This window comes from Lissotriton vulgaris, chromosome 1_1, assembly GCF_964263255.1.
Source record: "Lissotriton vulgaris chromosome 1_1, aLisVul1.2, whole genome shotgun sequence".
Taxonomy (NCBI): domain Eukaryota; kingdom Metazoa; phylum Chordata; class Amphibia; order Caudata; family Salamandridae; genus Lissotriton; species Lissotriton vulgaris.
In genome coordinates this window covers 1382659908-1382681682 of record NC_141685.1, presented here as the reverse complement: position 1 = coordinate 1382681682, position 21775 = coordinate 1382659908, and the positions used below count along the sequence as shown (strand labels likewise).

The window sequence follows — 21775 nt, the reverse complement described above, 5'->3', positions numbered from 1 at the left end:
AGGTGTCCTCCTAAACTAAGGTCACCGGTGGAGGGAAGTCTATGAATATGAGAGGCTTGTCCAATGTTATGGGATACACCACAACAAACAAAATATCATCCAAAAGAAAGGCCTGGAAACAAATCAATTAACTAAGAGTGAAAGCGTAAGTAAAATTAATTATTGTGTTACTGCTCTGTGACTTTTTATGATAATTCTACAGACATCTGAAATCCATGTCAAACTGCAAATCATAACCTAGCTAATTTAAAATGCACAAATACCCTCAGTAGTGTAGCAATGCTGTAGTGCGTTCTCATGCCGTGCGATGTAGGCCACTGAGAAATAAAAGTTTCTTTCACTGCGCTCTATTGAAGGGGCAGCTACTTACCGCTTCGAGTCTCCGTGCGAGGTATTCGTCCGCTGTCACGTACTGCTTTGGTTCTATTAGTTTGTCCGTGAGGTTTGCCACATAGCAGCCAATCTTGGTCATCTGTGTTGAAGTTGTATTTCTGGACTGCTGATACTTGTTTTTTGCGACGACAGTCTGTTTGGAAAATATATATATATGAAAAGAGAACATTCAAAAAACATATTCTAGAAAATGGTTTCAGTTTAATCAACAGAACCCTCTACACCTTTTTAAAGCTCCCGTCATCCTCTCAACCTTACTACAAGTTATTGGTGCCTTAACTCACAGCACTTGGTTTGAAAGAGCACTTCCGGGATAGGTCTCTTTGACATCAAGCTCTCTTTTCTATTTATAAGGACATGGTTACGAGGACCCCCTGTTTTATAGCTGTTAAATCTATCTGATACCAGAACTACCAGTCTATTGGGCTCATTAAAAAGATATTTACAGGTGGAACACTGACAGTGGACCGAGATAAGAGCAAGTCAATAATCCTATGTCCAATTCCCCCAATAATGACTCTCTTTGGCCCAGACTTCCACTCACAGATCCACTGTGTTTCCATGAACCTCATAAACCGAGGCACTGGTAAGACTTATGTGGCCACTTGTAATAAGGCCCCACTGGTTAGAAACCCAGGGCCAGATGTACGACCGTTTTTAACGGTCGCAAATAAAGATTCATGATGTTTGCAAGCGCTAAAATGGCTTCTGACATATACTAAGCCTACATTGCGAGTCGGTAGCCTATCACAGACTCGCAAAAGTATTTGCAAGTCACTATTAGGATGGGGCATGCTAAGGGCATCCCTTCCTAATAGCTTGTCGCAGGGGCATGTATGAATATTTTGCGACCGGTGAGTGGTCACAAAACATTCATACTTTACCGACTCAGTGAAGGAGGTTGTAACTCATTTGCAAACGGGACCAGTTCCCCTTTGGGAATGTGGGCAGCAACATTTTTTAAGAGCTGGCAGTGATCCCACTGAACGCTACCTACTTAAAAAAACTTAAAAGGAAGCTTTTCATTTTTCTTTTTTAAATGTATCCCACTTTCCTTTAAGGAAATAAGGCTGCATTTAAACAAAATGCAGTATTTAAAAAGCAGTCACAGACATTGTGGTCTGCTGACCCCAGCAGGCCAACATCCCTGTAGTAACACAGTGGTGTCATTCCCAATGGATCACAAATTGCAACCTACCTCACGAATATTAATAAAGGTAGGTCATTTGCAACTCTTTTGGGAATCACAAAATGTGTCTGAGACACATTAGTACATTTCATTTTGCGACTCGCTAATTGCAAGTCGCTAAAAATTGCAATTTGTGAGTCGCAAAATGAAATGGTCATACATGTGGCCCCCAGTCCCAACTTTGCCACTTCTAGTCTCTTTGCAACAGGAAGTAGTGCAGTAACTAAGAGACACAATTTTCAGAGAATGAAAGCACCCAGTTTTATACGTATACATTATTCACAAAACAAAACCCGGCAGGAAGCCAGTTCAACTTCCTATGAACATGTGGCAATTTTCTAATCTCCATCCAAATGTTTTCAAGGTATTCACAAGGTGTTTGTAAAGGTAGTGAGCCCATATTTTTTAAGCCTAACGAAAATTACATTTTAGGATCTCTACCTCACAGCTTAAATTTGCACTGCTTTCAAGCACTAACTATAAATTGATAAGGCAATCCGATAATAGCCTTAATCCCTGCTAGAAAGCCACAGTACCTCTTCATTTAGCACTGCTGGTGTGTCTGTTGTTCGTTTAAGACCCAGATAAAGAGCAATCACCAGCACTCAAAAGATGGGGGCAACTGCAGTACAAGTGCCTAGAAGTCATGAAGGTCTCAAAGACTGTTTCATTCCACATGCCAAAAGCGAAGAACACACATTAAAAATATTTCCCTCATGTTTCGAACAACCTCTGCCTAATCATGGTAACTTACAAAATAAGGACAATCTAACTTTCATACCTTGTGACTGTCTAGTGTTGAGTAGCATAGTACCTAGATACCCACTGGCTCTTTTCTTTGTTCTCTTCTTTTGACAGACACTAACTGTGTCTTATCAGGAACAGTGACCCAATTGTTTGGATTGATATCGTGTGGGGTACTGGACCTCCATCAGCTCCTAGCCTCCCCCCTTCATTTTTTGACAAATATAATTATGAATGCCACTAATAGTAACAGATTGTGTCTATCTAATATGGATGTTCTGTCTTCCATAGTGCCTTAAAAAGAGATTTATTAAAATCTGAAAATGTGTATTGTGATATTTCTGTAAAGCCAACACGTAATTAAACATCTGAGAATAGAAAACCTTCTGCATTAAGATAGGACTGTGAAGTACTTTGTAACATACTGTGTTGTATTTCACACATTTTGAGCATGTTTCCTGGTGATTCCCACCTAGATTTGTGCCTTGGATGATATTGGCTTTTATTTACATATATCTCCTTTGTCACATGGTTATAGCATAGTGTAAGAGGTTTTTATGTATTACCCCCTATTTCAACTCAGTCTGAACATTACAGGTCCATCTATCAGCACGCGCAAGTTGACATGAATTTTACATCAACCGTTCTGTTTATTTGACTCTCGCACATGTGTAGATTTTCAAGAACAAAGAACCACATGAACAATTTCTTTTGAAGGACCTGCAGTAAACAGATTTTGTGAGCTGCTTAAGGTCAGAATAAATTTAGGTGCCCTAATTTTCAGGGCCATCAGGTGGCTATTATTATTAATATCATGCTAGTCAACTCTCTTCCAGCCATAGCAGAGAAATTGCTGGCCACACATTGGCAAATGCTCATTTATTTTAGGTCTACAGTAATACGTAAAGACAGCAGTCTAATTACCACAATTTTATATGCACCAATTCTTTCTTGTGGAAATATTCTTTTCTCAGATCTGTTCTTATGTGTTACGATTTCACAAGTCAAGAGAAATCTTCAATCCTACCCTCAGACAGAGAAAAAAAAAGAACAATTGGAAAAAGGAAGCAGATCAGGAAGACCTAGCATTGAATAGTATATCAATTAGAAAAGAGACAAAAGGGGAACATGTGAAAATTTTGCTTGAAATAATGAAAACAATACAGAGGCAACACAAACTAGCTCTGTTTATCATCACCGGAGTCGTCAACACAAATTTGTGTAAGAAATCGAAGAGTATTCGTCAAAGTGGAAATGCATATAGACTTCCACTAGAACAACTAGGGTTAAGGCATTTGAATGGGAATACAAAAGATGACTTGCCTGCATCAATTACTTTTTTAAGTGACAGAAAAACCTCAATTATAGATCATACACTGGTAAGTGATTTTGGTAAGGCTCAGATACGTCAATTTAAAATAACTCCCTGTACAGAGAGCGACCATTTTCCTCAAATTATTAAGATAACGTATAAGATGGACTTGATACCATCAACTAAAGAAATAATTTTGGGCCCTCAAGTTCACAATCTAAAGAACCTGAAATGGAGAGGCACATGGCCATAGACATTGATGACTGAGGTTTATTCATGTGAGGGTTCCATAGACGTAATAAAAAGCAAACTAAACCCACAAGAAAATATGTATTCAGAAGAAGGAGAACGGCGAAAGACATGGGAAATTTTAAAGAATACATTATTGGAAACATTTCAAGTAAAAAATCAACTAATAAGGCACAATTTCAGTACAAAACACAATAAGAGATTTAGATTCCAACCCTGGTTTAGCGGGGAATTACGCAATCAAAAAAAGCTAATATTGCAAGAAATTAGAAAAGACAAGGAATTCAACTGGGCAAAAAAAGATTGCAAAATGTGAGAAATCAATATAAGAAAAATTGCTGGAAAACAAAAACAAGATTAAAAGTTGACTGATTGTCACTCGGAAAGAATAGACAACAAAATGCACGGATAAATGCTGCCTTATGGGAAGCCTATGCCCAAGAAATGTATGCTGATCCTGAGATCAAACTTAATAGAGACAGCTCAGAAGTAGAGCCCAAAATGTGAGAAGGATTATTCCTAGAAACTCAGACAGTCAATATGGTACAAGAAAAGAATAATGTGAACAATATGTATTAAAATACAAATACAACAATAATATCGGATATAGATCAACTGATAAAAATCATAAAGAAAATGAATCCAGAAAGTGCGTCAGGACTGAACGGAATCCCCAACACACGATTTAAAGGACATATTGGGCCCATTACTTTTTACCTCTATTTAACAAGCTGTATCGCTCAAATCGAATACCGGTTTCATGGAGAGGTAATATCTTTCACACGATTTTTAAAAGTGGAAATCTGTAATTACCAACAAATTATAGGTTTATAGCCTCAATAGGCGAAGAGGCTAAGCTCTACACTTCTTGTCTTTTGGAGCACCTTAAATCATGGTAAGAGGACAATAAGCTTATACTGAGGTTCCAAACAGGATTTCGGGACGGGGTGGGAACATTAACGAATTTAACAGCAGTAACATTCTTAGCTGAATAGGTAAAAAACAAGAAGACCCGGCTCTTTGCCTGTTTTGTAGACCTCAAGTCCGCATTCGATTGAGTGCCTTGTGGGCTCTTATGGCGAAAATTGGCCAAATTGGGTATTAACCTCAGTTTCCTGAGGGCTATTATAGAACTATAAACAGGAACTAGGGCGCAGGTTAAAATTGGAGATGGCAGATGAGCAACAAACAATAGACATAAGGAAATTATTAAAACAGGGGTGTGTGTTAGCCCCAAGGTTGCTTAATTGATATCTTGCCGACCTTGCAGCACTACAGAAAGATAACTGACACCCGCCTTCCTTGGCTCATGAGGAAAAAAGATGTCTTCAGTATGCAGATGGCATCGTCCTACTAAGCCAAACGCCAATAGGTTTACAATGCAGCATGAAGGCCCTAAAAATGTGCATGAACAAACAAGCGTTAGAATTCAATTTGCAAAAGACAAAAGTGATATGACTGGTAGACTCCAAATATAAATCCTACTCCTTGTTCTTCGAAGGAAAATAAGTTGGAGTAGCTGAAACATATAAATATCTAGGATTCAACACTGATTATCAAATGAAGTACAAACAGCACTCAGCAGCCATGATGGCAAAAGCCCAATCGCTAATCTACAGTTTTAAGCAACTAAAAAAAAAAAAGCTGCCCCGTTCTTCGTCCATCTGCTATCCGTCCTGCGTGCCCAGTTAATGCCAACAGTAACATATGGCACAAAAATGATGAGGGGTCGTGAAGCAACCATCTTAAACAGAATTAAAACTAGAGTATATGAATCTGTGTTCAATATATCAAAATCAGCCTCTCCGGCCCAAGTCCGCCTTGAGTTCAGTTTGATAAATCAAACATTTCAAAGCAAAACAGCATTTGTTAAATTATGCTGGAGCCTGCGCGCATCCGAAAGAGGTTCTATCGATAACTTGTGCTGGCAGGAAATAGAAGAACAAAAACTGATTAACAAAAAAGGTTACTGGGGATCTTATCTAATGCAGGTAATTGAGGAATTAGGCATGCAAGAAGTTTGGATGGCGAGCATAGGAAAAGCAGCTTTTATCAGGCAATTAAAGCCACAGCCACAAATCTGTCCAATACAACTGACAAAAATATCCTCACTCGAAAACACCATGCCTGGACATTGATCAATTCATACAAAAAGTAGCGGCCTCAGGAATACCTCTCTGCTCATTTCTCACTGAACATAAAACAGCAGTTCATGCATTCCATTTCAGTATATGGGAAACTAAAGATCTTGTTCCTAATAGGAAATACCAGTTTCAAAATCAAGAATATTGGTTGTGTAAATATAAGAAAGAATCTTTAACAAATATTCTCTGTGTGTGCCCAAAGTTTGGAATAGAAAGGAAAAAACTATTGAAAACAAATTTCACATTGAAAATCTGCACCTGCAATTAAGAGGTAACAATTTGGTTGGGAGGTACCTAACTCTCACTTGTCTGCCGATGGGCAAACATTTTTAAATTAAATCTAAAAGAAATAGATCAAATAAAGGACTAACAACACAACAAGCACCCAAGGGATATTACATTTCTATGTAAGGATCAGTTGCATTACACACCAACCAAGAGTTTATAGCAAGCCCAATCTAAATGATTGATGACTGCACTTTATTAAGAAGTTTGGGGACAAGGAAAATACTAGAATTAGGCAGAACTATGATCTTGATGGAACAAATTAATTCTATATTATACACAAATCTTGAAAGAAAACAGAAGTCATTTTATATCATGTTTTGATTGTAAAGAAACATCTCTTGCTAATGATCTGCCACATGAGAGATGTGTGAAATATACTATGTATTTTAATAAGATGATATTATGAATTATTTTTGAAATATACATTTATATTTAAAGTTTTTGTAAAATAAGCACACCAAATGTTTTTATGATTGCTTTTTAGTGTAACTAAACACTAGAATAAAAAAAACATGAAACTTGTAAATCTATTATTGTTAGACTTTTCCTAATATTGTTTAAATATATCTATTATTAATATTTTTTTTTACTTGTAGATAGATATTTTATTTCTATAGAAAAGGTATTTTTCTGGTTTTATATTTTTTATATTTAATACATTTGGCAATTTTCAAATGTTTTGTAATTGATTTTTACAAATTCTATATATGTGTGTGTAAATGTATATATACATATATATAAAGTAGCACTAATATGAAAACATATATATTACATTAAAAAAATGATATTAAGTGTACTGTTATAAAAACATGTACATATATATATGTATTTTTGCTCCAACTCCTTCATTTTCAAAAAAGAGATTTCCGCACTCTCTGGGGTATTCCAACAAAAGGCTTTTATTTCAGATTGACCAGCAACAGACGCGGACGCGTTTCGGTGAAAATGCCTTTTTCTATATCAATTCATTTTAACATACACCTTACCAGACACTGGGAGGATAAAGAAAATATCTAAATTCATAACCTGTAGCACGCCCTTTGTAGTGTATTGCCCAGTATGCCCGTGCCCGCTAAGCTAGATAGGCAGCACGGTTCATCAGCTGAAAATAAGAATACTGGAACATTTAAGGGCAATTGATAAGATCGATCAGGCATATCCGGTGGCGCGACATTTCGCGTAGAAACATCGGAGTGATCGAAATCAACGACAGGGCTTTGGTTTAGACCATGTTCTCCCAAATGTTCGAGGAGGGGATAGAATAAGAAAGTTACGCAGACTTGAATCACAATATATAATAGATCTCCTAACAAAATCTCCAGGGGGATTAAATTGTGGGGAAGATTTGGCAGTACACATAGGTACCTGAAGCTTGATTTGGATTTTGAGTATAATCATGTGAAATGTAATTGCTATCATGAATCTGAGATGGGATCTTTTCTTCAAAAGTCATGTTTTGAATCTGAATAGAAACGTATCGTTTTGCTGTAAATAGTTGAAAAGTAAAATGAGTTGAAATTAATTAATTCATGGATCATTTTAAGATGAACTGGTGCATCATGAATCATGAATTTTGAATTGGAATACGGAGTTTCGTGTTTAGACTTTAAAACTTTAAATTTCGGGAATGAGATTTGTATGTTGATTTGTTAAAGAATAACAAAAATTGAAAAAAAGATAAAAGAAGAAAGAAAACAAGTTTGACTTAAAGCTTAAAATAGCAGGGAAAGGACATATGACGATCCATGGCGAGATCATGTTATTTGTCTCAGGGCAATTGTCGGAAAAAAACGATATACGGCAGACGACATGTGTTGATTGTCACACAATGAGTATTTATACGTAGCAAGGATCAATCATGATAAATGGATTGGTGTAACGACAAATGTGTATGTGTCTATGTGGAAAGGTCCCCTGAAGGTAGCTCTGGCGCTTTAAGTGCGCCAACGCTATCGGTATTACTGAAGGAGATGCGCAAGTACCTGCGCTCCCTTCTGTAATACCAAAGTGCCCCGGGGCATGCAAAGCGGGCGCAAACACCAGTTATTGTAATATGGACTCTGGTAGCCCCAGACTCAGGCAATCCTGAGGAAGGCCATTGTGGATCCAAGTCAAGTCAAAATCACTTTAATCGATTAATTAAAATCATAAAAGTTCATCAAACATGTTACATTTCAATACAAATGGGAGACCAAAAATGATTAAAAGTGACATTGTGGATCCAGCCCAGTGAGAGTTATGTTTCTGCATGAGGGAGAGTGAGGAAGATACCATGTTCTGGAGAAAAATGCTAAAACTCTAATAGAGATCATGCTCAGTACAACTCCCAGCAGGCCAATCAGAGTGAGAGAGGTCTGGCACCCAGCAATAGAAACATTTAGATGTGTGGATGTTAAAAATATATGGTTGTGATATTTTCCATACAACCCCACGGTGAGATCTGTGACCAAAAGACAGGTGCCCTGAACCAAGAAATTCCTTTTAGTTGAATTCCACTTTTCCCAAATGCATTCATTCCAATTTATCGCTTGTGGGCACCCTAAGCCCATAAAAAATAATATTTACACGACCAGAACTTCTATGTTCACGAGACAAAGAGGAACAAGGCATGGCAGAGATCTGTTCCTGCACGACAGAGACTAGAGTGATTTAGCATGTTTTGAAAAATACTAATGAAAAAATATAGGCCTAATCAGAAAATATTTGCATAGTCCTGAAGTTTGATATCTGTCATTAACTGAACAGCGTGTCATAAAGAATCTGCCACAAACTAATGATCTGTGCTAATATTACATAATTCATTCTGCAGCACTGCATTTCTATGGAAACCCCCCCCCCCCGATCTTTAGTGTTGACAGTTTCCAGACATTTAGAGCAACTTTTCATTCATTAGCTCTACTGGATGTATGTTTGTCGTTTAAAAAAAAATGCAACGAATACTTTGTATTAAAAAAAATATATATCTTCACAAATCTCATTGTTATGTTATGTTATATGGGTATTTGTTACGCGCACGACTACTCTTGAGTATCCTGGCGCGGATCATAACCACAGAGAAGTCCTAGAGAGAGCACAGCATTGTATTAGTAGGCTTGATTGAAAAGGTGAGTTTTGAGCAGCTTTTTGAAGCAGTTCAGATCTTTAGTGTCCCTGAGAGTGAACGGAAGGGCGTTCCAGAGGGTAGCTGTTTTAACCGAAAAAGATGAGCCACCCAGTCTAGAGCGCTTGAAGCGTGGAATTACCAGCCTGCGTTGAGAAGCCGACCTGAGATGTCGGCTGGGCACGTGAAATGTCACTCTTTTCTTCAGATACGCCGGGCCAGTATCATGTAGGGCTCGGTGAGTGAGAACCAGAGCCTTAAATTGCACTCTTTGGGCCACTGGCAGCCAATGGAGTGTGGCCAGTTGTGATCTTATACTGATGTGTCTAGGGATGCCCAGCAGAAGTCTTGCCGCCGCATTCTGGATAAGCTGCAGCTTGTTTAACAGAAAAGAGGGGGAGCCCAGGTAGAGAGCATTGGCATAGTCCAGTCGGGACAGTATCAGGGCTCTGGCAACTGTTTCTTTGGCCGGCTGGGGCAGGAGAGGGAAAAATCTGCCTAGGGGTTTAAGGGTCCCAAAGCAGGCGCCCGTCAGTCTTTTAATCTGCTCTGCAAATCGCAGATCATCATTAAACCAAATGCCCAGATTCTTGGCAGGGCCCCCCTCTGTGAGAGGACGGGGGAAATCGGGAGGCCAAACCAATTCAATAAATTGGTTTGGAAAGTGACCATATAGTATAATTTCCGATTTTCCCTCGTTGCATTTAAGCCTAGCCTGTGCCAACCAAGAGAATACGGCCGCCAGACACCTTTGTGCTGTGGCCGTTTCAGATTGTGTTTTACCCCAAGTGAACAGGAGCTGGGTGTCATCGGCGTAGGCCATAATTTTTGCACCCAGCTTCTCAGCCAGGTAGATCAGAGGGGTCATATAGATGTTAAAAAGAAGTGGGCTCAATGTTGAGCCCTGTGGGACCCCCGTCTGAACTAACCTGGCCGAGGAAGAATGAGGGGGCATCCAAACTTGCTGATACCGTGAGTCCAAAAAGGACTCCAGCCAGGACCAAACGGCCCCCGTGAGGCCGATATCTGTGAGGCGAGCCAAAAGGAGTTGATGGGGGACCGTATCAAAGGCGGCAGAGAGGTCCAATAAAATTAGTACCGCTCTGCCGCCCCCGTCCGTACACTCCCTGATGGCTTCCACCACCTCAACCAAGGCTGTCTCTGTGCTTGGTAGTTTAGTCTGCCCTGTTCCCATGATGCACTGGGCCAGGGACAGACTGATTTGCATATAGCCAGGTTCTGAGCTGGGATGGGGCAGTGAGATAAATAACGGTGATGGATCAAGCCCTGATCTTTGGACTGGGTAAGAGTGGTCTGTTTAACTCAGACACTCTGTTCATCACCACCCCCCTTTTTGTAAATCGTTTTTGGCCACTATAGGTGTGGCAGGGTATACTCAGACATGAGTCCCTTTCTCACTGCTCCATCAGGATTCAAGCAAGCCGGGCCGAAGAAGGCTGAAATGCCAGAAACCGGTCCCCGGTAGCTTGTCTCCTTTCTGGTGAAGAATTGGCTTGGTAGTTTAGTCTGCCCTGTTCCCATGATGCACTGGGCCAGGGACAGACTGATTTGCATATAGCCAGGTTCTGAGCTGGGATGGGGCAGTGAGATAAATAACGGTGATGGATCAAGCCCTGATCTTTGGACTGGGTAAGAGTGGTCTGTTTAACTCAGACACTCTGTTCATCACCACCCCCCTTTTTGTAAATCGTTTTTGGCCACTATAGGTGTGGCAGGGTATACTCAGACATGAGTCCCTTTCTCACTGCTCCATCAGGATTCAAGCAAGCCGGGCCGAAGAAGGCTGAAATGCCAGAAACCGGTCCCCGGTAGCTTGTCTCCTTTCTGGTGAAGAATTGGCTTGGTAGTTTAGTCTGCCCTGTTCCCATGATGCACTGGGCCAGGGACAGACTGATTTGCATATAGCCAGGTTCTGAGCTGGGATGGGGCAGTGAGATAAATAACGGTGATGGATCAAGCCCTGATCTTTGGACTGGGTAAGAGTGGTCTGTTTAACTCAGACACTCTGTTCATCACCACCCCCCTTTTTGTAAATCGTTTTTGGCCACTATAGGTGTGGCAGGGTATACTCAGACATGAGTCCCTTTCTCACTGCTCCATCAGGATTCAAGCAAGCCGGGCCGAAGAAGGCTGAAATGCCAGAAACCGGTCCCCGGTAGCTTGTCTCCTTTCTGGTGAAGAATTGGCTTGGTAGTTTAGTCTGCCCTGTTCCCATGATGCACTGGGCCAGGGACAGACTGATTTGCATATAGCCAGGTTCTGAGCTGGGATGGGGCAGTGAGATAAATAACGGTGATGGATCAAGCCCTGATCTTTGGACTGGGTAAGAGTGGTCTGTTTAACTCAGACACTCTGTTCATCACCACCCCCCTTTTTGTAAATCGTTTTTGGCCACTATAGGTGTGGCAGGGTATACTCAGACATGAGTCCCTTTCTCACTGCTCCATCAGGATTCAAGCAAGCCGGGCCGAAGAAGGCTGAAATGCCAGAAACCGGTCCCCGGTAGCTTGTCTCCTTTCTGGTGAAGAATTGGCTTGGTAGTTTAGTCTGCCCTGTTCCCATGATGCACTGGGCCAGGGACAGACTGATTTGCATATAGCCAGGTTCTGAGCTGGGATGGGGCAGTGAGATAAATAACGGTGATGGATCAAGCCCTGATCTTTGGACTGGGTAAGAGTGGTCTGTTTAACTCAGACACTCTGTTCATCACCACCCCCCTTTTTGTAAACAGATTCTTGGCAGGGCCCCCCTCTGTGAGAGGACGGGGGAAATCGGGAGGCCAAACCAATTCAATAAATTGGTTTGGAAAGTGACCATATAGTATAATTTCCGATTTTCCCTCGTTGCATTTAAGCCTAGCCTGTGCCAACCAAGAGAATACGGCCGCCAGACACCTTTGTGCTGTGGCCGTTTCAGATTGTGTTTTACCCCAAGTGAACAGGAGCTGGGTGTCATCGGCGTAGGCCATAATTTTTGCACCCAGCTTCTCAGCCAGGTAGATCAGAGGGGTCATATAGATGTTAAAAAGAAGTGGGCTCAATGTTGAGCCCTGTGGGACCCCCGTCTGAACTAACCTGGCCGAGGAAGAATGAGGGGGCATCCAAACTTGCTGATACCGTGAGTCCAAAAAGGACTCCAGCCAGGACCAAACGGCCCCCGTGAGGCCGATATCTGTGAGGCGAGCCAAAAGGAGTTGATGGGGGACCGTATCAAAGGCGGCAGAGAGGTCCAATAAAATTAGTACCGCTCTGCCGCCCCCGTCCGTACACTCCCTGATGGCTTCCACCACCTCAACCAAGGCTGTCTCTGTGCTAAAGGAAGACCTAAAGCCCGACTGGGCAGGGTGAAGCGCCCCAGATTCTTCAACAAAGGCGTTAAGCTGACGGAAGATCACCTTTTCACAGACTTTCGCCAATGCTGGAAGCAAAGAAATGGGGCGGTAGTTTGCTGCGACAAGAGGGTCTGCTGAAGGCTTTTTTAAGAGGGGCAGAAGTTTTGCTTGCTTCCACTGTCTGGGTACCGTTGCCGATTGCATTGACCAGTTTACCAAGGCTGTAACCTCTGCCACTACACAGTCCGCTACTCCAGCTAAAACTCTTGCCGGACAAGGGTCCGCGGGGGAACCTGATTTGAGGGCTTTCAGCAGAGCAAGAATGTCTGTTTGGTCAGCCATAGTAAATTTGGCCAGACAATTGCTCGAGAGAGAGTACCTGGCGCCTCTGCTAGCGGAAAAGTGGCCGCTGCACTTAAGGCAAATCCCTCTTCAATTAACTTAATTTTATTAATGAAAAAGGTTGAGATCTCCTCACACCAGTCAGCGGAAATCGGAATCTTTTTTTTTTCTGCTAGAGGTGACAGAAAGCTTTGGACTATAGAGAAGATCTCCTTATCATTATTCTCTGCCTTTAAAATTCTAGTTGCAAAGTAAGCGCCTTTTGCAGTCTTAATTGCAGCATAGTATTCTCTTTGAGCTAGACGGAGGTCGGCTTTGGCTTGAGGAGAGTAAGCAGCTCTCCAATGCCGCTCGGATTTTTTACATGCTCTTTTTAGTTCTCCAAGCGCTGGCGTATACCAGGGTTGAGATGGCAGACCGCGTCGGTGGTTTTGCGAGTCCGGTTTAGAGGTGGCCTCTACACCTCGGCAGATCCAGGCATTGAAGTGGTCAACTTGGCTCTCTAAATCACTAGCGAGAGCCATCTGGGAGTGCGTAAGGGTTTCAACCAATCCAGGAATATTCATTTTCCGTACTTGGGGGCCAACCGGAGGGGAAGAGTGGCGAGATGGTGATGTCACTACCCAAGAAAAGTGAATGACCGCATGGTCGGACCAGATAACCGGCAAGGGATCTTTAAGGGCCAGTGTAAAATTGGAACATATCAGGTCCAACATGTGTCCACGGGAGTGTGTAGGTTTAGCAACCCACTGTGTTAAGTGTGTTATGCTTAGGAGGTCTTGGAGAGCCAACACATCTGAAGAGCCAGGTGCATCCCAGTGAATATTAAAATCACCAAGAAGGAGAAATTTCGGAAAGCGTAAAACGCGTTCCGCTAGTGCCTCTCCTAAAGAGCTTAAAAAGGAACCAATCGGCCCCGGCGGTCTATAGACCAGTGTGCCTCCTATGGTACAATGAGGGGAGGGAATGAAGGACAAGTCAAATGCTTCTCCCTCTGAAATGCTCAAAGATATATCACAGGAAAATCCCCATGCTTCTCTGAATACAACAGCCGTGCCTCCCCCTCTTCCCAAGCAGCGGTCGGCCCTGGCCAAGCGGTAGCCACGTGGGACAGCCAATTCCACCTTTGTATCTTCAGGCTAAAATGAGTCATTAATGTGTACTTGGGAAAGTGTAATTATACACGGTTAGAATTGGTGTATGGGGCTCAATTCTACTATGAACAAGTAAATTGCATATTCAGTGCCAGGTATTTGACACTTCAAAATGGCGCCATGATTAGAATGTGCGCGAAAATCCTTTCTTTGTTGTATTGAAGGAGAAATGCTTAAAACGTGTCGGTTTCATGATGTTATTGACATAGAAAAAGGCATTTTCGCCAAAACGCATCCGCGTCTGTTGCTGGTCAATCTGAAATAAAAGCCTTCTGTTGGAATACCCCAGAGAGTGCGGAAATCTCTTTTTTGAAAATGAAGAAGATGGAGCGAAAATAAGTAGCGGTGTCCACAACCGCTTTCCGCACCCTTTTGAGAGTGCGCCATTTATGGTGGAAACTGGAGTGAATATATATATATAAATACACCACCCACCTGGAGGCCAGCACAGACCTATTGTCTTAACTCACCCCCTACGCCACCTACCAAGTCTTGCCGCCACAGTGCAATCTGGGATTTGGAGTTCTTCAACACACCACGAACTTCCACAGGTGTGCCTACTGCATCAAGGGGTGGAGTCTACGGTGTGAGCCAGTATTTTAAACAGGATGGAGTTCATTGGTGCAGGACTCGTTCGAGGGCAAGGCGCTGAGGAAGGCTGTCATGGCCGAAATGCATTCGCTGCCGTTGGGATCGAGTAAATAAAGCATCGGCGGGTGTGTCATATGGAATTGGAGAAGTGTGTCAGCGGGTGCTCACACCGCTTCCGTTGAAGCCCCTGAAGAGAAGCAGATGGAGCTTCGAAACGCATCGGGCAGATCCATTACGGAGCGGCATCTGCAAGCGGATCCCCGTCCTCACCTACACATAAATTAAGCTGCTGCTCGTGTGCTACTCAAGAGGTGGACAACCTGGAGCGACTATATATATATATATATATATATATATATATATATATATATATATATATATATATATTCACTGAAAAAACCATAGGTTTGACACATGTTATAGTTAGCTGGAAATTTTACTGACATAAAACCAATGAAATTCCACGTTATAGTTAGTTGGACTCACTATAACTTGCGCGTGCAATGCACTGCTGATGACGTCACATATTACATCACTCATGACATGGTCAGTGACATCACTCATGACATCACTGATGACACCATCCTTGTGACATAGTGACAGACCTCCTTTCACTGTAATGTAACCCTTGAAACACATATTCAAAAATAGAAACTGAAATTTAAAAAAAAATGGAGATACCCATATCAGTTACAACAAGTAATTCAGTAATTCCACCATCTATATACTCATCCACTCATTCACCAACAGTTCTATATAGTCACTCATACATATACTCACTCATCATATGAAGTGATACACCTATACATCCTGTTACACACCGACAGTCATCGAAAAGTTACTCACACACATACTCACACGTGCAAATAAACTATTGAACATCCATTTATTTGAATATAGAGTTATACACACACTTCCACCTTACTTCTATTGAAAATTACACATATTTATTCTCTTAAACAATCACTTATAGAAACACATACTTATTTAAACAGGAACTCTTACAATCTCTTACTCTCACATATACTCACTTATATACATCAATATTCACATATACTAGATTAAAACATATGTCGTTACTGATAAAGACACTAGTGAGAAAGTCATTCACTCACTAACAAACACATATACACACTCATACACCCATACAGTCCTGCACATATGCTGTCTTCAAAACACATACAAACAGAGAGTCAGTCACTCATGCATCTATGTGCTAAGTAATACCCCCACCAAACCATATAGACACTCATACTGATACTAAGAGAAACATCTAATAACCCATATACATACGCATGTAGCTACTTACCAACACATGTAGCCACTTATACACAAAGTGAAACACTAATATATATATTTAAATATTTAAACATTACTCACTAATATTTATTTTTCAGAAAGACACATATTCACTGGATGGTGTCATCAGTGATGTCATGAGTGATGTCACTGACCATGTCATGAGTGATGTAATATGTGACGTCATCAGCAGTGCATTGCACGCGCAAGTTATAGTGAGTCCAACTAACTATAACGTGGAATTTCATTGGTTTTATGTCAGTAAAATTTCCAGCTAACTATAACATGTGTCAAACCTATGGTTTTTTCAGTGAATTTCATAGGTTTTTTAAATGCTACTTCCTAACTATAACGTGTGTAAAACCTATGGTTTTTTCTGTGAATTTCATTGGTTTTTAAAATGCTAATTCAGAAAAATGTCGTGTATGCAACCTATACTTTTGGCAATAAAGTTCTGGCAATATTTTTTTCGAAAACAAGCAGTTTTCTTCACTGTTCAAGTTGCATAGAGACTCCTTGTAAAGCAATACAGAATTCGAAAGTCTGTACCTTGCCTTTTTTTAAACACATTAAAATTTGTCTGTAAATAAAAATAGCCTTACTAAACTTTCGTGCGCGACCCGGTGTGCGCACTCTCGGCAACAGTTGTCAATAAAATGGATATCGCATTTCCAGGCTTTCGTGCGCGACCGAGTGCGCGCACCTGCCTATATATTTCGTAAAAACCTTGCGATTTGAACTTATTGAATTTCTTCATACACCCCTCAAAGAACTTATAGTACGTCAAAGAGACTGTACCTAGACTTCTTTTTTATTCTTATGAAACTTTTCAGTAAATGGAGCCGAATGTCTTTTTAAACTTTCGTGCGTTACCGGATGTACACACCTTGGTATTTTTTTTAGAAATATAAAACGTTTCATACTTTAACAATTGTGTGCTTAAATCCAGCTCAGAAGATATACAAAATCAGGATGGTAGTTGGTTGAACCCGGACCGTTTATTAGAGGTAGATCGTCCGACTCCACCGGAGGACACCCCTAATAAAAAGGACATATATATAAAATGCGGACTAGCCGCTGTATCGTGCTAGCAAACTATAACATATAAATTGTTAGAAAAAACAAAAGGAATCGAGCAAAATCAGTAGGCCACTGATGAGATCTTTTTTTGACCTCGCTAAAATAGAAAAATTAGGAACAACCCCTCATGAGAAATATGAAACTAGTGAGAGGAACCGAGCTCGACGCCATGATGGCTGCAAGACAGCTCGGCTCCGCCGCCCACCCCACCCAAAATAACGACAAATATTATAAAGATACACAACACACCAGCAAAGTAACAGGGTAAAACGTTTTATTAAATAACTATTTACATGGCAGCCTGCTGCAACATGAAAACAACACTTTCAATTGGTTCTTAATAGTTTCAATTCTGGAATTTACACGCAGCACTCCACCCACTTCCCTCACTATCTTTTCTACTCTCAAGAGAGAACAACGTCCTACATCTTTCGGAAGACTTTGGTGAAATGGCTACCGTATCTCATTCATCTTCCGAATCTGACCAAAATGATCGACTACCTTTAATAAGAAAAAATAAATCTTTCATCTGGCAATTTTTCACTTATCCTGAAGATCAAAAGAAAGTGAATGCACCAAAAGTAACCTGCACGATATGTGACTTGGTTCTCTCAAGAAGAAATCCAGCAAAAAAATATTCCTTTTCCATACATACCATGGTGCGGCATGTCAAACAAGTGCACCCTCTCCAATTTGCAGAGGCAACGACAAGAGCCCTGGCCACGCTATTACCATTAGAGGTGGCCAGCACATCTTCTGATCGACGACCTGTATCTCCATCGAGTGCAGAGATGGACTTCAGATATTTAACTATATATGGTCTATAACCTATGGTTTTTTCAGTGATTTTCTTTGGTTTTTTAATAGCAAATATCAAAAGCTTTTTTGTGGAAAATGACTAAAATTAGGTATACATAAGCGGCGTTCATTTATGTTCACCACAGCCATTGTTAAAAGTAAAGTGAAAGTCGCGAAACAGTGGCCACGCCATCTAGTCCCTTTTAGGCCCCATCATGCACGTAAGTAACAGCCATTTTCTGTGTCATGGCCTCTCTGCCCACTGCCAATAGCCTATGATTGTTCGAAATTGGTTCTCTTTGGGTCATTCTCTGTTCACAAATAAGCATAAAGTCGCAATACTCTGTTTAGTTTTTGCAGATAGTGAAGGATAGGTAGTGCACACTTTTGTCCCCTTTGTAACCCGTCATGCCTATCTCTGCCCCGTTTGTTGGTAGTTGGTTCAACCCGGACCGTTTATTAGAGGTAGATCGTCCGACTCCACCGGAGGACCCCCCTAATAAAAAGGACATATACATAAAATGCGGACTATCCGCTGTATCGTGCTAGCAAACTATAACATATAAATCGTTAGAAAAAACATGAAACTAGAGAGAGGAACCGAGCTCGACGCCATGATGGCTGCAAGACAGCTCGGCTCCGCAGCCCACCCCGCCAAAATAACGACAAACACTATGCAAATATTATAAATATATACAACACACCAGAAAAGTAACAGGATAAAACGTTTTATTAAATAACTATTTACATGGCAGCCTACTGCAACATGAAAACAACACTTCTAATTGCTTCTTAGCAGTTTCAATTCTGAAATTGAACACCCAGTACATCCAGAGGTCATGTCCGACAAGTTGTGTGGGGGGATGCCTTGCTAATGCCGCCACCCCCACCACCTTCTGTAGGAAGGACTCTGGATATGCTTGGTCCCTGAGAGGCTTCGATGTCCCTGCCTTGCACAAATGTCATAAGTTCTGGATGTTGAGTGCCATACTTCAGGGTCCGACAAGTTGTGTGGGGGGATGCCTTGCTAATGCCGCCTCCCCCACCACCTTCTGTAGGAAGGACTCTGGATATACTTGGTCCCTGAGAGGCTTCGATGTCCCTGCCTTGCACAAATGTCATAAGTTCTGAATGTTGAGTGCCATACTTCAGGGTCCAAGAAACGCGGACTCGGAGGGGGCCCCTCCCCAAGTCTTGTTCCCCTGGTATGGCCTGAGATCGCCCCCGACATAGGCGGCTGGCTCCCGGGGTCAGGCGGAACTGCTTGCCTTTTGATGCCTCTTCCATTCTGGACCTTGTCCCACAATCCGTTTGACCTGAAGACACGTCCTGCGTTGCCCTGGTCCGACCATCACATATACCTGCGCCAGGAGACGGCGTGGGGTGCACTGAAAGGGAGAGGCGGCGCAAACGAGCCTCTCCACCTCACCAGGTGGAGGTTTCTTAGCTACACCCTAGCGCTTCACTCGGCCAGCTGAGTTCCGCCTGCTCCTGCGGCACAGTGCCTCGCTCGGCCAGCTGAATTACGCCTGCTCTTGCTATTACACCGTCTCACCCGCCATCCGGCTGAATTGCACCCACTCTTCCGATACAGCGACAGGCGGCTGCCACGGAGCTCAGGAAATGGCGGTCGGCTCCACAGACTTGGGCCTGGCCTGCAAGGATGGCTCTGGGCAACCCTGGAACTCGGACGCTTGACTGCTAGGGCATGAGCCCCATTCCCAAAAGCGTCCCCTCAGCCTTGAAGATTCTACAAGAGTCACCGAGGCCCCCGACTCCTGCAGACTTCCGGTGGGGAGCGACTGCCATGATTGCTCGCGGAATGGCCACGACGTAGCCACGGGGTGCTCTCATGCTGACGCCAGCTTCAGTCTGAAACATCCAGAAACACTGTAGACTACCAATTCGATCAGTTCCGGTGGAGCCCCAATGACGTATCCCGTTGTTGCGTAATCCGTCATATGACGCGCCGCGTTAGCGCACCCGGAAGTGCTCCGGTGCGCGAGGCGCGAAGCGCAGCTTCCCGGAAGCAATGCGGAGCGCGTAACGTAAGCATTTACATTTCAGTTGGTTCTCAATCACAATATTTTCAATGTCACATAAAAGTCACCCATCACCCACTGCCATCTCTGGCTGTTTCCATGGTAACACCTCATTCTGCACCTGGCTGAAGGCACAGGTCATAAGTTCATATCTCAACGTTCTACAGCAAAGTAACAACACTGTTTTCCCTCCAGAAACACCTGCCAATCCACAGCTCTGTTACATGTCTTTTTTTTCACACCCAATAGTACTTTTCGTTTAACATAAACATTAACATGCAACGTACTGTTCAATCTCCACTTCTTACAATCAACCAATCATTTTTATTTTTTAAACCACACCCAGCCTCTTCCTTTTTCTTTATTTAGAATTTCAACTTCTAACTACCATTCCACTTCCAGAACCGATCGGAGGACGACTACAAATCCCTTGAAAATGAAGGTCTGGCTAATAGGACACAGTTATATTCACTGGAGTGAAAAATATGCAGTAAGCAGACGAATTTGCAACCTCAGCTTACCAAATGTACACATAACATGGATTTCCAAAAGAGGATTGAAATGTCACCAATTGATTCCATTGGTGAAAACTTTTATGCATCTCCCAGAACCAGACCTTATAATTGTGCACTGTGGTGGGAACGATCTAGGCACAATCACTGGGGTAGGTCTGGAAATGCTTCTAAAAGACACCTTTCGACAATTGATGACACTTTTTCCTCGATCTGCCTTGGTATATTCCAATATATGCCAAAGACAGAAATGGAATTGGTCCAATCACCATTGTGCACAATTTGAGAAAGCAAGGAGACATGTAAATAAATCTGTTTCTGCGTTCCTCAGAGATTATAGCATGGGTTCTATTTACCACAACAACTTGCGATACCACATGCAAGACATCTATAGGAGAGACGGTGTTCATTTCACGAATGAGGGAAACAGAATCTTCCTCTGCAACATCAGGCTCTGCATCGGTACTTACTTATAAATGCAGAAAACACTCAATTAACACAATGGCTCTTTTCAGAGCCACCTTATATCTAAGCACTCAAACTTCTGATTTATCTCCATTTTCACACTCTTGTAAAAAGGTGTGCGCGACCGAGTGCGCGCACCACGCAACTTTAAAAAAAAATATATATATATATATTTTCGCCTTTAAGGGCCTTACTGCACACCCTGAGAAAACCTACGCAGCAAAACAATCTCTACCTTCTCCCCTTTCCATATTCCAACGCTTTGAAATCAACAATATATTTACTCGCAATGACAAAATGGCGGTCAACACTTCCTGATTTCCTTCGAATCGAACGTTAACAGACGTCACGCAGCAAAATTCCGTTCGCGCACGCAGCCGTTTGGGTGCGCGCCCGTGTGCGCGCGTATAGATATATAATTGACTTTAACTTTAATTTCCTCAGCAACTACTGAACGGATTTACCCCATCCAAAAAAAAGCGTAATCTGCGAGCCGGACTGTACAGTTTTGCCAAATTTCTTATAAATCCATTCACCCGTTCGACCTGTAGCCGAGTCTAAAGGTCCTATGGAAAATAACATGGAGAAAACACGTTTTGGGACCCCCCTTTTATCTCAGCCCCCACTTGACCAATCCCCCCCAAACTTTTAGGGAAGGAGCGCAGCGGACCGAGCCATCTTCTTTGAGAAATTCGCTAAGATTCTTCAACCAGGGCCAAAG

General features: G+C 42.1%; 1 protein-coding gene across 2 annotated transcripts in view; it reads right to left on the bottom strand.

Annotated features, from left to right (window-relative positions):
* IQUB (IQ motif and ubiquitin domain containing) overlaps positions 1-21775 on the bottom strand; it is a 438241-nt gene that overhangs the window by 183217 nt on the left and 233249 nt on the right. For both annotated transcript variants that reach the window (XM_086966816.1, XM_086966821.1), the window contains one exon: positions 371-526. In XM_086966816.1, coding sequence (XP_086822942.1) covers positions 371-526 — 156 coding nt within the window. The remainder of the gene's footprint in view (positions 1-370; positions 527-21775) is intronic.